Source organism: Phacochoerus africanus, chromosome 9 (genome assembly GCF_016906955.1).
Source record: "Phacochoerus africanus isolate WHEZ1 chromosome 9, ROS_Pafr_v1, whole genome shotgun sequence".
Lineage (NCBI taxonomy): Eukaryota > Metazoa > Chordata > Mammalia > Artiodactyla > Suidae > Phacochoerus > Phacochoerus africanus.
This window is the reverse complement of record NC_062552.1, coordinates 74,443,484-74,460,987: the sequence shown is the minus strand read 5'-3', so window position 1 is coordinate 74,460,987 and position 17,504 is coordinate 74,443,484. Positions and strand designations below refer to the sequence as shown.

Below are 17,504 nucleotides of genomic sequence, written 5' to 3'. Positions count from 1 at the left end.
TGCTGACTTTAGGACTTTTTTGTTCTTCTTTTTCTAATTCATTTAGGTGGAGGGTTAAGTTGTCCATTTGGGATCTTTCTTCTTTTTTGAGAAAGGCCCGTATCGCTATGAATTTCCCTCTGAGCACTGCTTTCGCAGCATCCCATAGATTTTGAGAGGTTGTGTCTTCATTATCATTTGTTTCAAGGTAGTTTTTAATTTCCTTTTTGATTTCCTCATTGACCCATTGGTTTTTTAGTAGCATGTTGTTTAGTCTCCATGCAGTAGGTTTTTTTCTCTTTCCTTTTCCAATGGTTGATTTCTAATTTCACGGCATTGTGGTCAGAGAAGATACTTGAGATAATTTCCATGCTCCTAAATTTTTTGAGGTTAGCTTTGTGTCCCAACATGTGGTCGATTCTTGAGAATGTTCCATGAGCACTTGAGAAGAATGTATATTCTGATATTTTTGGATGTAGTGTCCTGAAGATGTCAATTAAGTCTAACTTTTCTATTGTTTCCTTTAGGATCTCTGTTGCTTTATTGGTTTTCTGTCTAGAGGATCTGTTCATTGATGTGAGGGGGGTATTAAGGTCTCCTCCTATGATTGTGTTCTCATCAATCTCCCTTAATGTCTGTTAATATTTGTTGTATGTATCTGGGTGCTCCTGTATTTGGGGCATATATGTTGACGATAGTAACATCCTCTCCTTGGATGGATCCCTTATCTTAATTAAGTGTCCTTCTCTTTGTCTTTCTTTATGTCTTTTGTTTTAAAGTCTATTTTGTCTGATCTGAGCGTTGCAACTCCTGCTTTTCTGTCATGTCTATTGGCGTGAAATATTTTTCCCCACCCTTTCACTTTCAATCTATATGTATCCTTTGTCCTAAGCTGAGTTTCTTGTAGGCAGCATATTGGAGGTTTTTGCCTTTTTATCCACTCAGCCACTCTGTGTCTTTTGATTGGGGCATTCAGTCCATTGACATTTAAGGTGATAATTTATAGATGATTATTTATTGCCATATGAACCTCATGTTCCAGTTGATTCTATGGTTCTCCATTCTTCCCTTTTTTTTTTTTTTGGTTGGATGGTCTCCTGTTATTATCTGCTTGAGTGTATTTTTTTTTCATTTTTTGCAAATGCTATATTTGGTTTTGGCTTGTGGTTGCCCTGTTTTTTAAGTATGCTAACCCCTTCCCATAATTGTGTGTTTTAGCCTGATGGTCCTATAAGTTCAAACACTTCATTACTATATTAAAATTAAAAAGAAACATACAAACACAAAAGGGTTATTTATTTCCTAACATCCCTTGCCCACATTTTATGGTTTTGATGACTCTTTTTTATTTTTTTCTTTTTAATTTTATTTTGTTTGAAGCATGTTCATGATTAATCTGTATGCTGGCTTATTTGAGTGACTGCTCTCTGTTGATGCGGTTTCCTCAGTCCTAGTTCTTCCTCCTCTTCTTCTTTTTTTTTTTCTTTCTTTTTTCTTCCCTTTCCTTCCTTTCTTTTTGGTTTAGAGAAGCCCCTTGGAACAAAAACTGGTTGTGGACAAAAGGCAAAAACGACATGAATAGACGAGCGGGGCACTTCGAGATCAAAAGAGAAGCCGCGTGAGAACAGGGTTGGAAGAGCGGGAGGTCCATGGTGTAGAAAGATAGCCAGAGGTCAGTTAATAAATGGGTTACAAGGTTAGCCCATTAGGAAAGAGAAAGAAAAGGGGGCACGCCGACTGGAGGAGGGAGCCAACAAGAAAGAGGGTAAATAGAGCAAGAGGTCTTGAAAACCAGGGGCCGGAGCAATAAAGGAAGAAGGCGCGGACAGTAAGGCGTGGAGGAGCAGATGAGGGGGAAACAAAGAAAGTAGCGGGGCCGTTGTCAATGGTGAGGAAGGCGGGGAAGGACGCTGAATGGGTAAGTGAAAGAGGGGAACAAAACTAAGCTAAACGGGGAAGCGCCAAGGCACACGATACATGAAATGTCAGTGCACCAGCGGGGGGGCTGAAAGTCCGGTAGAGACCAAAGTGTGTAGTACGGAGATAGCAGTGCGAGGACACAAGGAGAGGAAAAATAAGACAGGACGGGTGGTAGGAGCGGGGAATACTGAGAGCAGGACGGAAAACTGCACGAAACACAGCAGAATGGCAGCACCAGTCACACGGGGGGAGTGCAGAGAAACCGAAGAACAGCGAGTAGAACATGGCGGTTGGGACCAAAGGAGGGAAAGAGAGGGAGTGTAGGGGCGACAACAGACGGGGAGGGAACGCAAAAAGCGGAACCACCTTGCGTGCAGGAAGGAGATGCGGGCAGTCGAGGGGAGGGGGAGAAAGGCATATCGGTAAGTGGGAAGAGAGACCAACAAGCGAGAAAAAAGGAAACAGATCGGGGGAAGAGTGGAGTTAGAGGGGAAAGAGCGACGAAAAAGGCAGGGAAAAGCAAAGGCTGGGGGGGGGTGTGGCTACGGAAGCCGTTCGATACCAAGGGCGGGACAACTGAGGGCACCACCCTCCCCCAGTACACGCCGTGGGGAAAGCAGCTGGGGGGGGGAGAGAACACGCGGTACGGGACTGAGGGGCAGGAAGCAAGAAGCAACAAGCAGGGGCGGTAGGGGGAAGAATACAGAAGAGGAAAGAAGCGACGGGGGGGAAGGTACACGGCAAAAAGGGGGGGGGGATAAAGCAAGGACAGCAAGGGAGAGGCCAGTGGAGCATGAGGGGCGGATATGCCGAAGAGATGGGAGCTGGGATGGCCGAGATGAAACACGGAGAGGGGGGCAGCAAGGTTCGAAACGGATTACCGAGTAAAAAAATCAGGAAGAAGGAAGGGACCAGGAGGAAAGGACCCTGGGGGAGCGTGGGAGGTAGAACGGAGGCAGCTTTCCCTCTTTTCCTTTAACCGGGTTTTGTTGTTGCAGTATTCTTTAAGTGTTTGTTTGTTGGAAAAAAATTTTGTATTTCCCCTCTATTTTAAATGATATTCTTGCTGGAAGAGTATTCTAGGTTGCATATTTTTCCTTTTAGCACTTTAAATATCTCTTGCCATTCCCTCCTGGCCTGTAGTGTTTCTGTAGAGAAGTCACGCTGATAATCTTATGGAGGTTCCCTTGTAGATAACATTCTGTTTTTCTCTTGCTGCCTTTAGGATCCTCTCTTTATCACTAACTTTTGCCATTTTTATTATGATGTGTCTTGCTGTGGGTCTATTTGGGTTCAGTTTGTTTGGGGCCCTCTGTGCTTCTTGTATCTTGAACCCAGCATCCTTAGATTTGGAAGTTTTCCAGCGATAATTTCTTCAAATATATTTTCCATCCCCTTATCTTTTTCTACTCCTTCTGGAATTCCTATTATGCGTAGATTGGCCCACTTTATATTATCCCATAGGTCTCTTATATTGCTTTCCAGTTTTTTGATTTGGTTTTCTGTCTGGTGACCGGATTGAGTGATTTCCATTATTCTATCTTCCATATCACTGATTCGTTCTTCTGCATTATTCATTCTGGTTTTTACTGCCCTTAGTTCAGTTTGCATCTCTGCCAATGAATGTTCTAGTTTTTCTTGGCTCCTCCTTATATTTTCTAGTTCCTTTCTGAGGGTATCTGCATTACTGTTCATATCTTCTCTTAATTCCTTCAGTATTTTCACTATTTCTCTTTTGAACTCCAGGTCTGTCAGACTGCAGAGATCTGTTTCATTGTTGACTGTTTTAGGTGAGTTCTCCTGTTGGTTTGACTGGGGGTGGTTTCTCTGCTTCTTCATCTTGCTTGTTGTTTTCTTTCTCCTGAGGGAGTTGTACTCTCTGTGACCGGGCAGTGTTTGCCTTGTCACTGCCGTGGAATATTTCCTGAGGGCTGGCATTGTTGGTCAATCTTTTTGAGGCAGTGTGGCTTTTCTGGAGTGTTGATGGGGTTAACAGTGTTTCTTTGAAGCAAAGGAGGGCTTCCTGAGGGGAGACAGGACTGGGAGGTCCACACCACGATGGTAGCAGATTTCACTTGGTCATGCAGAGCTTGCTCTGGTGTTTTTAGGCTGTGGGGTTCTTGCAGGGGTTGGCGGGTGTTGGGCAGCTGTTCCTCAGAAGTGCAGCACCCCCTGGGGGCTGGAGCAGCTATCTGGGTCACTGAGAACCTAAGAGGCTCTTCCCTAGGGCAGCCCAACTGAGAATGTAGGCAGATCTTTTCACAGTCTGGCCAAGCTTATTGCAGCTTTTCTGGGCTCTAGGGGCTCTTCTAGGGGGCTGGTGGTGCTGAGCAGCTATTCCGTGGGAGTGGGGCACCCCCTAGGGGCTTGGGCGGGTAGCAGGGCCACTGGGAACCCTAGAGGCTCCTCCCCAGGGCAGCCCGACTCAGAAAGACCATCTGAGATCTTTTCCTGGCTCACCCAGGCTTGTTGCAGCTTTTCGGGGCTGTAGGGGGTCCTGCCTGGAGCTGGCAGTTCTATGCAGCTGATCCACTAGGGCACCCCCTGGGGGCTTGGGTGGGTAGCAGGGCTGTTGGAAACTGAAGAGGCTCTTCCCCAGGGCAGCCTGACTCAGAAAAACCACCTGAGATCTTCTCCCAACTCGGCCAGGCTTGTTGCAGCATTTCTGGGCTGTAGGGGGTCCTGCCTGGAGCTGGCAGTCCTATGCAGCTGATCTACTAGGGCACCCCCTGGGGGCTTGGGCGGGTAGTAGGGCTGTTGGAAACCAAAGAGGCTCCTCCCCGGGGCAGCCCGACTCAGAAAAATTAGGCAGATCTATTCACTGCCTGGCTAGGCTTGTTCTAGCTTTTCTGGGCTGCAGGCCTTTTCTCGGGGGCTGGTGGTGTTTGGTGCTACTCTGCAGAGTGTAGCCCCTCCAAAGGGCAAGCAGGCCTGTGCAGGGACAGCCCCCGTGGTGGTAGGCTTCAGGCAATTGTTGAGGCCAGCCCTCCTGGATGGCAGGCAGCCCCAGGTTCAGCAAGAGCATAGGGGGTGGTGGGGGTGGGGGGGAGGGGATGCACTTGGAAGCACAGCTTTCTGCTAGCTAGCGGGCTGGTAAGCTTGCTGTGGCGTGGGGGGTATTATCTGGGGACCCACCCCTTCTTCTCTCCCCTCCCCAGCACGGGCGCAAACCAGGCTCTTTTCCCAGGTTCCCTCTGATGCGGCTTTCCACTTCCCCACCCCTAGAGTATTGCTCCCTTCCTCTGCGACAGCTTTGTTTTCTAGTCTCCCAGGCAGTCTCTGCCCCATCATATGGTTTCTAGACCTCCCAAGCAGTTTCTGCTCCACCCCGCCCCCCCAGCCCGGGGACTAACCTCTGGAGCCTAGGTCTCGGTGCCCAGCCCCCACCCAGGCATCCCCCGGCCCTTTCCCGGGGACTAACCTCTGGAGCCAAGGACTCGGTGCCCAGCCCCCACCCAGGCGTCTCAATTTTTGGTGACTGTGCCCGTAGTTCAGATGGTCCGTTCGGTTCTTGATCGGCTTTTCCATACTCCAACTTACTGCTACACTCTTCTCTGCATCTGGAGATTCCTCCAGTTCGTTTGATCTTTCCCCCGTGTAGGTGACTTTCCAGGGTGCGGGATCCCTTTCTCCTCCTCCATTCCCTTTCGGGAGCGCCCGTCCCGCTCGGATTTACCTTCTCTCACTCTCCTCTTTCCTCCCGTTCTTCCCCGTAATGTCACGAACTTCTTGCCGTTATTGGAGTTTAGGTTCTTCTGCCAGCGATTGGTTGCTGTTCTGTGCGAGTCATTTATTCTGTAGATGTGCCTTTTTTTGTTGTGTTTGTGGGAGAGGGCGAGCATGTCCCCCTACTCCTCTGCCATCTTGTCCTCTCCTCAGCTGTGGGGTTTTTTAACATGCTCTTTATCTGGTTAAAGTTTCCTCTATTCACAGCTTGTTAAGCATTCTTATCATGCAAGAGTACTAGATATTGTCAAATGTTTTTTCTGCATCTATTAATATGGTCACATGTTTTTAGTTCCTTTTTTAGTAATGTGGTATATTACACTATTAGATTATCATGATGTCATGACCAAGTGGGATTCATCCCAAGTTCACAAGTATGGTTCAACATATGCAAATCAATCAGTATGATACACCATATAGCAAAAAAAAAGAGAGAGAGAGAGAAACAACATCATCATCTCAATAGATGTAGAAAAGCATTTGACAGAGTTCAACATCCATTCATGATAAAAACTCTTACCAAATTGGGTAAAGAGGGAACATATCTCAATATAATTAAAGCCATTTATGACAAACCCACAGCTAACATAACATTCAATGGAAAATAGCTGAAAACCTACCTGCTAAAATTTGGAACAATACAAGGATTATTTTATTCAAAACAATGAAACCACTATCACTACTTTTATTCAATGTAGTATTGGAAGCCCTGGCCACAAAATCAGAACAACAACAACAAAAAAAAAAAAAAAACCCAAAAAAAGAAGCACTAAGGACTTCACAAAAACTACTCAATCTGATCAATGAACTCAGCGTAGCAGGATACAAGATTAACATTCAGAAATTAGATGCATTTCTGTATGCTAACAGTGAAATATTAGAAAAGGAATATAAAAAATTTATTTTAAATTTACACCCCCCAAAATAAAATACCTAGGAATAAACTTGAACAAGGAGGTGAAGAACTAAGAACTAAGTTAAGAACTATAAAACATTAATAAAGGAAATTAAAGAGGCTTTCAAGAAATTGAAAGATATCTCATGCTTCTGGACTAGAAGAGTTAGTATTGTTAAAATGGCCATACTACCCAAAGCAGTTTACAGATTTAATGTGATCCCCATCAAATTATCAATGACATTTTTCACAGAGCCAGAAAAAGTAACCCAAATATTCACATGGAACAATAGAAGACCCAGAATTGCAAAATCAATCCTGAGGAATAAAAACCAAGCTGGAGGCATAACTCTCCCAGACTTCAGGCAATACTGCAAAGCTACAGTAATCAAGACAATATGGTACTGGTACCAAAACTGATATACAGACCAATGGATCAGAATAGAGAACCCTAAAATAAACCCAGACACTATGGTCAATTAATCTTTGACAAAGAAGACAAGAATATAAAATGGGAAAAAGAGAGTCTTTTTAGCAGGTGGTGCTGGGAAAAATGGACAGCTTCATGCAAAGCAATGAAACTGGAACACACCCTCATACCATGCTCAAAAATAAAGTCAATTGGCTTAAAAACTTAAACATAAGACATGACACCATAAAACTCTTAGAAGAAAACAGGCAAAACATTCTCTGACATCAACCATACAAACATTTTCTTAGGTCAATCCCTCAAGGCAATAGTAATAAAAACAAAAATAAATGAAAGAACCTAATCAAACTTACAAGGTTTTGCACAGAAAAGGAAACCATTTATTTAAAAAAAAAAAAAGAACACATCCTACAGAGTGGGAGAAACTAGTTGCAAACAATGCAAATGACAAGGGCTTAATCTCCAAATTTTAAAAACAGCTCATACAACACAACAAGAACAACAATAAAACAAATAATTCAATCAAAAAATGGGCAGAAGACTTAGGCATTTCTCAAGAAGACATATGGATTGCCAATAGGCACATGAAAAGAAGCTCAACATCACTAATTATTAGAGAAATGCAAAGCAAAACTACAATGATGTACCACTTCATACCAGTCAGAATGGACATTATTAATAAGCCTACAAATAACAAATGTTAGAGAGGGTATGGAGAAAGGAGAACCCTTCTATACAGTTAGCAATAAAAACTGGTACAATCACTGTGGAAAATAGAATGGAGTTTCCTCAGAAAACCTAAAATTGAACTTCTATAACATCCAGAAATCCCACTCCTGGGCTTAAATCCAGACAAGCCATAATTAAAAAAGGTACATGCATGCCACCCATGTTAACTGCAGCAATATTCACAACAGCCAAGACATGGGAACAACCTAAATGTCCATCAACACATGAATGGATTAAGATATGGTATGTATATACAATGGGGTACTACTCAACCATTAAAAAAAAGTATGAAATAATGCCATTTAGAGCAACATGGGTGAAACTAGGGATTCTCATACTAAATGAAGTAAGTCAGAAAGAGAAAGGCAAATAACATATGATATCACTTATATGTGGAATCTAAAATATAACACACATGAAACTATCTACAAAACAGAAACAGATTCACAATCATAGCGTACAAGCTTGTGGTTGCCAAAGGGGAGGAGGAAGAGAGTAGGATGGACTGGTAGTTTGGGTTTAGTAGATGCAACCATTGCATTTAAAATGGAGAATGGTAAGCAATGAGGTTCTGCTGTATAGCACAGGGAATTATATACAATCTTTTGGGATAGACCATGATAGAAGCAATATAAGAAAAGGAATGAGTGTGTGTGTGTGTGTGTGTGTGTGTGTGTGTATGGCGCAACATACACAAAATTGGCACAACATTCTAAATCAACTATACTTTAATAAAAATTAACTTAAAAATTAAAAATTAGATTATTGGATGTTAAGCCAATCCTGTATTCCTGGAATAAACTCCACCTGCTAAGAGTATATACCTTGTACATATTGCTGAACTTGATTTGATAGCATGCTGTTGAGGATATTTGCTTATATATTCATAAGACATGTTGACTTGTATTTTTCTTTCATTGTAATATTGTGGTCTGGTTTTGTATTAAGGAAATATTGGAATAATAGAATGAGATGGGAAGGTCTCTCTGCTATAGTTCCTATTTATTGAGTGCCTGTATAACTCACTTATTACAATAACTATTAAAAGCTTTGAATTATAAAATATTTGCTAAAATTACAAATAATAATGTAACAGACGGCTGTGTAGTTTTCATCTAAACTTGAGGTATATTTGCCTTTCTTATTCAGTCTTTTATTTATTGAACATGCATGTATCTGTAAAAACAAAACAACATAACATCTTTGTATACAAATATTAAAATCAATACCATATTAATAGGAAAGCAAACCCAGAGAGTTTTTGTGACTCTTCCAAAGTTGCTTAGCTAGTAACTAGAAACAAAGCCCAAATTTGACCACCAGATAAAATGTTTTAAATTCTTAAAAAATTAAATTTTTATACAATTTTAAAGTTACTTTCCACTTATAATTCTTAAAAAATATTTGCTATATTTCCCATATTGTACAATAAATCCTTGAGCCTATCTTACACCCAGTAGTTTGTACCTCCCACTCCTCCACTTTTATATATTGCCCTTCCTCACCTTCTCAGGGATTTTTAAAATTGCTAATATAATTTTGTTACAGGTATATTAAGATTTTATTTTTTTTTGAGTCAGTTTCAGTTATTATTTACTTCTAGGGTTTTGTTTGTCTATTTTTTCCGTGTTATCTAACTCTTGGCATTGAGTGGTTTTCTAGTTTCCTCATAATCCTTTTTATTCTTAAAATAGTAATCATGTCCTTCTTTTATTTTTGATTTTAATTATTTGGGTCATCTCCTTATTTTCTTGGTTAGTCCTACTAAACATTTGTCAACTTTGTTGATATAGTTAAAAATTTATTTTTATTTTTCTATACCTCTACACAAAATCTCCCAGAATATTAAAAGACAAAACAAACTTTTTATGTTATTCTATAAGGCCAGTATTATTCTGATGTCAAACACACAAAAAAATATTTCAAGGAAAGAAAATTTTCCTCCTAAACACAGATACAAAAATTATTTTTAAAAATTAGCAAATATATACAACAATATAGGAGATGTGATTAAGATGGCACAGTAGAAGGACTGGAATTCAACTTCTCTCATAAAAGCAAGAAAATTACAACTAACTTCTGAACAACCTTCAACAAAATAGACTGGAACTATCAAAGAAGATATCCTACTCCAGAAGACAAAGAGGAAGCCACATCAGGATGGTAGAGATGGTAGGAAGGGCAATTACAGGACCTAAGCAACCCCATACCTGCTGGGTGGATGTCCCACAGACTTGAAAGCAAATATATCACTCATGGTAGTGAGAGTTCAGAGCCCCACATCAGGTTTCCATGCCTAGGGATCTGGCAATGGAAGGAGGAGCCCCTGCAACATGTGTCATTGAGGGCCCAGCAGGACTTGTGCACAGGAGCTCCACAGGACTGGGAGAAATGGAGACTCCACTCTTCAAAGGTACAGGCAGGTTTTTGTGTGCATTGGGTCACAGGGAAACACACAAACTCAGTACAAAGCTCCACCTAACCATAGGAAGGCACCAGTAAGGAAGCCTGCAGCAAACCCCCATACCAACTTCAGCCACAAGGAGGCAGACATCAGAAGCAAGAGAGACTACAACTCTACTGTCTGCCAAAATGGAGATGACACAAAAAACCTACACAAAATGAAAAGGCAGGGAATTATGACTCAGATAAGGGGACAAAAAAAAAAAAAACAGAAAAAAAGCTAAGTGATCTGGAGATTGCAAACCTCCATGAAAAAGACTTTAGACTAATGATAGGAAAGATGATTCAAGATCTTGGAAATAAACTGGAGGCAAAGATTGATAAATTAAAAGAAACATTGAGCAAAGAAATAGAAGATTTAAAGATTAAACAAGCAGAGATGCAAAATATAATAACTGAAGTAAAAATTTCACTAGAAGGAAACAAAAGCAGAAAACAGGCAGCAGAAAAACAAATAAATGAGATGGAAGATAGACTGGTAGAAATCACTGACACGGAACAGACAAGAGAAAAAAGACTGAAAAGAAATGAAGGTGGTCTAAGAGAACTCTGGGACAATGTTAAATGCATGAACATCTGTATTACAGGGGTGAAAGAAAATGAAAAAGGGCCAGAGAAAATATTAGAAGTGATAATAGCTGAAAACTTCCATAACTTGAGAAAGAAATCTTTCACTCAAATCCAAGAAGTACAAGTACCAAATAAAATAAACCAAAGGAGAAATACCCCAAGACACATATTAATGAAATTAACCAAAATTAAAGACAAAGAGAAAATACTGACAGCATCTAGGGCAAAAAAAACAATAAAAATATACAAAGGAACCTCAATAAGGTTATTGTCAGATTTTTCAGCAGAAATTCTGCAGGCTAGAATGGAGTAGCATGATATATGTAAAGTGAAAAAAGGAAAAAAACCTCCAATCAAGATTACTCTACCCAGCAAGGTTCTAATTCAGATTTGAAGGAGAAACCAAAAGTTTTTCAGACAAGCAAAGGCTAAGAGAATTCAGCACCACTAAACTAGCTTTACAACAAATATTAAAGGAATGTACTTCTCTGGGTTGAAAAGGCCACAACTAAAAACAAAAATATTATAAATGACAAGGCTCACTGGTAAAGACATATATATAATAAAGGTAGGAAATCATATACATGCAAATATGCTACCAAAACCAGAAATTGTGAGAAGAGGAGGGTAAAATGCAGGATATTGGAGATGCATTTGCAAGTAAGAGACTAAAAAATTAAAACAATATTGTATACAGATTGACTCCTACATCAAAACTTTATGGTAACTGCAAACCAAAAATCTACAACAGATACACTCACAAATAAGACAAAGCAATTCAGGAATTCCTGTCATGGTACAATGGAAACGAGTGTGATTAGGATCCATGAGGACACAGGTTCAATCGCTGGCCTTGCTCAGTGGGTTAAGGATCCAGCATTGCTGTGAGCTGTGGTGCAGGTTACAGACACAGCTTGGATCTGACATTGCTGTGGTTGTGGTGTAGGCCAGCAGCTACAGGTCTGATTCGACCCCTAATGTGGGAACCTCCATATGCTGTGGGTGCAGCCCTAAAAAGTGAGAGAAAGAAAGAAAGAAAGAAAAAAGAAAGAAAGAAAAGAAAAAGAAATCCAAATACAACACTAAAATAGTCATAAAACCACAAGAGAACAAGAGAAGAAGGCAAGCAAAAAAGACCAACAAAAACAAATCCAAAAGAGTTAATAAAATGGCAATAAGAACATACATATCAATAATTACCTTAGGAGACAGGATTAAGATGGCAGAATAGAAGGACTGGAGCTCAACTTCTCTCCTAAAAACAACAAAATTCACAACTAAAGACTGAGCAATCTCCACCCAAATGGACCGGAAACATTAAAAAAGATACCCTACACCAGAAGAAAAAGAGGAGGCCACATCAAGAGGTAGGTGAGGTGATTTCGTGATATAAACAACCCCATACCTCTGGGGTGGGAAGCTACACAGACTGGAAACTAACTGGTTCACAGAGACTCACCTACAGGAGTGAGAGTTCTGAGCCACACATCAAACTCTCATGTGTGGGGATCTGGAACAGGAAGAAAGCCCTGGAGCATCTGGCATTGAAGGCCAGCAGGGCTTGTGTGCAGGAGCTCCACAGGACTGGGGGAAATGGAGACCCCATTCTTAAAAGGTGCACACAGACTTTCACGTGCACTGAGTCCCAGGGCAAAGCAAAGTCTCCAAGGGAATCTGGGTCAAATCTGACCACGGTTCTTGGAGGTCATCTTGGGAAAACAGGGGTGAATGTGGCTTGTTGTGAGGGAAGGACATTGAAGGCAAAGCCCTCAGGAATATTCAGCAGCTACCTTTCTCTGGAGGTAGCCATTTTGGGAAAATCTGGCCCCACCCATCAGCCAGCTGCTGAGAACCTCCAGGGCAAACAATGACCCAGGTGGGATCACAGCCCCACCCCTCACTAAACTGGCTACCTAAAGACCCCTCAGGCACACAGCTGCCTCTAATCCCAGCCACAGACTAAACCCCACCCACCAGAGGGATTAGAATCAGCTCCTCCTACCAGTGGGCAGGCATCAGCCCCTCCCATCAGGAAGCCTACAGCAAGCCCCCATACTGACTTCAGCCACAGGGGGGCAGACACCAGAAGTAAGAGAGGCTACAACTCTATTATCTGTAAGAAGGTCACCACACCAAAAACATATAAAAATGAAAAGACAAAGAACTATAACTCAGATGAGGGAGAAAGGAAAAACCCCAGAAAAACAGCTAAGCCATGAGGAGATTCTCAGCCTCCAGGAAAAAGACTTTAGACTGTCGATGCTGAAGATGATGCAAGACATTGGAAATAAACTGGAGGCAAAGATGGATAACTTACAGGAAACACTGAGCAAAGAGACATAGAACTTAAACAAGAAGAGATGCAGAGCACAATAACTGAAATAAAAAATTCACTAGAAGCAGCTAACAACAGAATACAGGAGGCAGGAGAACTAATAAGTGAGTGTGGAAATTACACAGCAGAACAGAAAAGAGAATAAAGATTGAAAACAAATGAAGAGAGTCTCAGAGAACTCTGGGACAATGTTAAACGCACCAACATCCATATTATAGGGGTGCCAGAAGGAGAAGAGACAGAGAAGGAGACAGAAAAAATATTCCAAGAGATAATAGCCGAAAACTTCCCTAACATGGGGAAGGAATCACTCACTCAAATCCAGGAAGCACAATGAGTACCATATAAAATAAACCTAAGGAGGAACACCCCGAGACACATACTAGTCAAACTGACCAAAATTAAAGACGAAGAGAAAATCTTGAAAGCAGCTAGGGAAAAGAAACAAATAACACACAAGGGAAGCCCGATAAGGCCATCAGCAGATTTTTCAACAGAAAATCTGCAGGCCAGAAGGGAGTGGCATGATATACTCAATGTGATGAAAGGAAAAAACCTCCAACCAAGATTACTCTACCCAGCAAGGCTCTCGTTCAGATTTGAAGGAGAAATTCAAACCTTCACAGATAAGCAAAAGTTGAGAGAATTCAACAACACTAAACCAGCCTTACAACAAATACTAAAGGAACTTCTATAGGCAGAAAAGAACAGAGAAGAAGGAAAGAAAAAAGAGCTGCAAAAACAAATCCAAAGTAATTAATAAAATGGCAATAAGAACATACGTATCAATAATTACCTTAAATGTGAATGGACTAAATGCCCCACCCAAAAGACATAGACTGGCTGAATGGATACAAAAACAAGACCCACATATATGCTGTCTTCAAGAGACCCACTTCACTTCTAGGGACACATACAAATTGAAAGTGAGAGGATGGACAAAAATATTTCATACAAATGGGGATCAAAAGAAAGCTGGAGTAACAATACTCATATCAGACAAAATGGACTTTAAAATGAAGAATATTTTCAGGGACAAAGAAGGAGATTACATAATGATCAAAGGATCAATCCAAGAAGAAAATATAACAATTTTAAATATCTACACACCCAACACAGGTTCACCACAATATATAAGGCAACTGCTAACAACCTTAAAAGGAGAAATCAACAATAACACAATCATAGTGGGGTACTTTAACACCCCACTTACAACAATGGACAGATCAACCAGACAGAAAATCAATAAGGAAACACAGGCCCTGAATGAAGCATTAAACCAGGTGGATTTAATAGATATTTATAGGACATTTCATCCAAAAGCAACAGAATACACATTCTTCTCAAGTGCACATGGAACATTCTCTAAGATTTATCATATCCTGGGCTACAAATCCAACCTCAGTAACTTTAAGAAAATTGAAATCATATCAAGCATCTTTTCCTACTACAACGCTATACAACTGGAAATCAACAACAAGGAAAAAACTGCAAAAAACACAAACACGTGGAGACTAAACAACATGCTACTAAACAACCAATGGATCACTGAAGAAATCAAAGAAGAAATTAAAAAACACCTAGCAGCAAATGACAATGACGATACGACACTCCAAAACTTATGGGATGCAGCAAAAGCCATTCTAAAAGGAAAGTTTATAGCAATACAAGCCCACCTCAGGAAACAAGAAAAAGCCCAAATAAACAAGCTAACTTTACCTAAAGCAGCTCGAGAGAGAAGAACAGACAAGACCTAAAGTCAGTAGAAGGAAAGAAATCATAAAGATCAGAGCAGAAATCAATGAAATAGAAACAAAGAAAACCATAGAAAAGATCAATGAAATGAAAAGCTGGTACTTTGAAAAGATCAACAAAATTGATAAACCCCTAGCCAGACTTATCAAGCAAAAAAGAGAGAGGACTCAAATCAATAAAATTAGAAATGAAAAAGGAGAAGTAACAACGGATATCACAGAAATACAAAGGATCATAAGAGACTACTATATTGAACTATAAGCCAATAAAATGGAAAACCTAGAAGAAATGGACAAATTCTTAGAAAAGTCCAATATTCCAAGACTAAACCAAGATGAAATAGAAAAGATGAATGGACCCATCACAAGAACTGAAATGGAAACTGTGATTAAAAAACTTCCAACAAACAGGAGTTCTCACCATGGCGCAGTAGTTGACAAATCCGACTAGGAACCATGAGGTTGCAGGATTGGTTCCTGCCCTTGCTCAGTGGGTTGACAATCCAGCATTGCGGTGAGCTGTGGTGTGGGTTGCAGATGCGGCTCAGATCCTGCGTTGCTGTGGCTCTGGCGTAGGCCCGTGGCTACAGCTCTGATTGGACCCCTAGCCTGGGAACCTCCATGTGCCATGGGAAGTGGCTCTAGAAAAGGAAAACAAAAATAGAAAAAAGAAAAAAAATTCCAACAAACAAAAGTCCAGGACCAGATGGCTTCACAGGCGAATTCTGTCAAACATTTAGAGAAGAGCTAACACCTCTCCTTCTGAAACTATTTCAAAAAATTGCAGAGGAAGGGATACTCCCAAACTCATTCTATGAGGCCACCATCACCCTGGCACCAAAACCAGACAAAGATTCCCCAAAAAAAGAAAACTACAGGCCAATTTCACTGATGAACATCGATGCAAAAATCCTCAACAAAATACTAGCAAACCGCATCCAACAATACATTAAAACGATTGTACATCATGATCAAGTGGGATTTATCCCAGGGATGCAAGGGTTCTTCAATATCCACAAATCCATCGATGTGATACACCACATTAACAAACTGAAGAATAAAAACCATATGATCCTCTCAATAGACGCAGAAAAAGCCTTTGACAAAATCCAACACCCATTTCTGAGAAAAACCCTTCAGAAAGTGGGCATAGAGAGAACCTACCTCAACATGATAAAGGCCATATATGACAAACCCACAGCTAACATCATTCTCAATGGTGAAAAGCTGAAGAATTCCCACTGAGATCTGGAACAAGACAAGGATGCCTGCTCTTGCCACTACTCTTCAACATAGTTCTGGAAGTCCTAGACACAGCAATCAGAGAAGTAAAAGAAATAAAAGGAATCCAAATTGGAAAGGAAGAAGTAAAACCATCACTATTTGCAGATGACATGATACTATACCTAGAGAGATCCTAAAGACTCCACCAGAAAACTGTAAGAGCTCATCCATGAATTTGGCAAAGTTGCAGGATACAAAATCAATACACAGAAATCGACAGCATTTCTATATACTAAAAATGAAAGATCAGAAAAGGAAATTAGAGAAGCAATCCTATTTACCATCATATCCAAAAGAATAAAATACCTAGGAGTAAACCTACCTAAAGAGACAAAAGAACTGTACTCTGAAAACTATAAGACACTGATGAAAGAAATCAAAGATGATGGAAAGATATACCATGCTCCTGGATTGGAAGAGTTAATGTTATCAAAATGACTAAGGCGATCTACAGATTCAATGCAATCCCTATCAAATTACCAAGAACATTTTTCACAGAACTTGAACAAAATATTTTAAAGTTTGTTTGGAAGCACAAAAGACCCAGAATAGCCAAAGACATCCTGAAAAAGAAAAATGGAGCTGGAGGAATCAGGCTCCCGGGCTTCAGACTACACTACAAAGCAACAATCATCAAAGCCATATGGTACTGGCACAAAGACAGACATATACATCAGTGGAACAGGATAGAAAGCCCAGAATTAAACCCACGCACCTACATCCAACTCATCTATGACAAAGGAGGCAAGAATATACAATGGAGAAAGGACAGCTTGTTCAATAAGTGGTGCTGGGAAAACCGGACAGCCACATGGAAAGAATGAAATTAGAACACTCCCTAACACCATACACAAAAATAAACTCAAAATGGTTTAAAGACCTAGATGTAAGACCAGACACTATCAAACTCTTAGAGGAAAACATAGGCCAAACACTCTCTGACACAAACGACAGCAATATCTTCTCAGATCCACCTATCAGAGTATTGACAATAAAAAGCAAAAAAAAAAAAAACCAGACGGGACCTAATCAAACTTAAAAGTTTCTGCACAGCAAAGGAAACCCTAAACAACACAAAAAGACAACCCACAGAATGGGAGAAAATCTTTGCAAGTGAATCAACTGACCAGGGATTAATCTCCAAAATTTATAAACACCTTCTGCAGCTCCATACCAAAAAAACAAACAACCCCATCAAAAAATGGGCAGAAGATCTAAACAGACAGTTCTACAAAGATATACAGATGGCCAAAAAACACATGAAAAGATGTTCAACATCAGTCATGATTAGAGAAATGCAAATCAAAACCACTAGGAGGTACCACCTCACACCAGCCAGAATGGCCATCATCCAAAAGTCTACAAACAATAAGAGATGGAGAGGGTGTGGAGAAAAAGGAACCCTATTATGCTACTGGT

The 17,504-nt window shown here is 40.6% G+C and overlaps 1 protein-coding gene across 1 annotated transcript in view; it reads left to right on the top strand.

Annotated features, from left to right (window-relative positions):
- The first annotated feature begins 2,692 nt into the window (after positions 1-2,692).
- Positions 2,693-17,504, top strand: part of LOC125136644 (glycine cleavage system H protein, mitochondrial-like) — a 61,095-nt gene continuing 46,283 nt past the window's right edge. Inside the window, 1 exon segment of the mRNA XM_047797477.1 lies at positions 2,693-2,843. Within this exon segment, the coding sequence (XP_047653433.1) occupies positions 2,693-2,843 (151 nt within the window).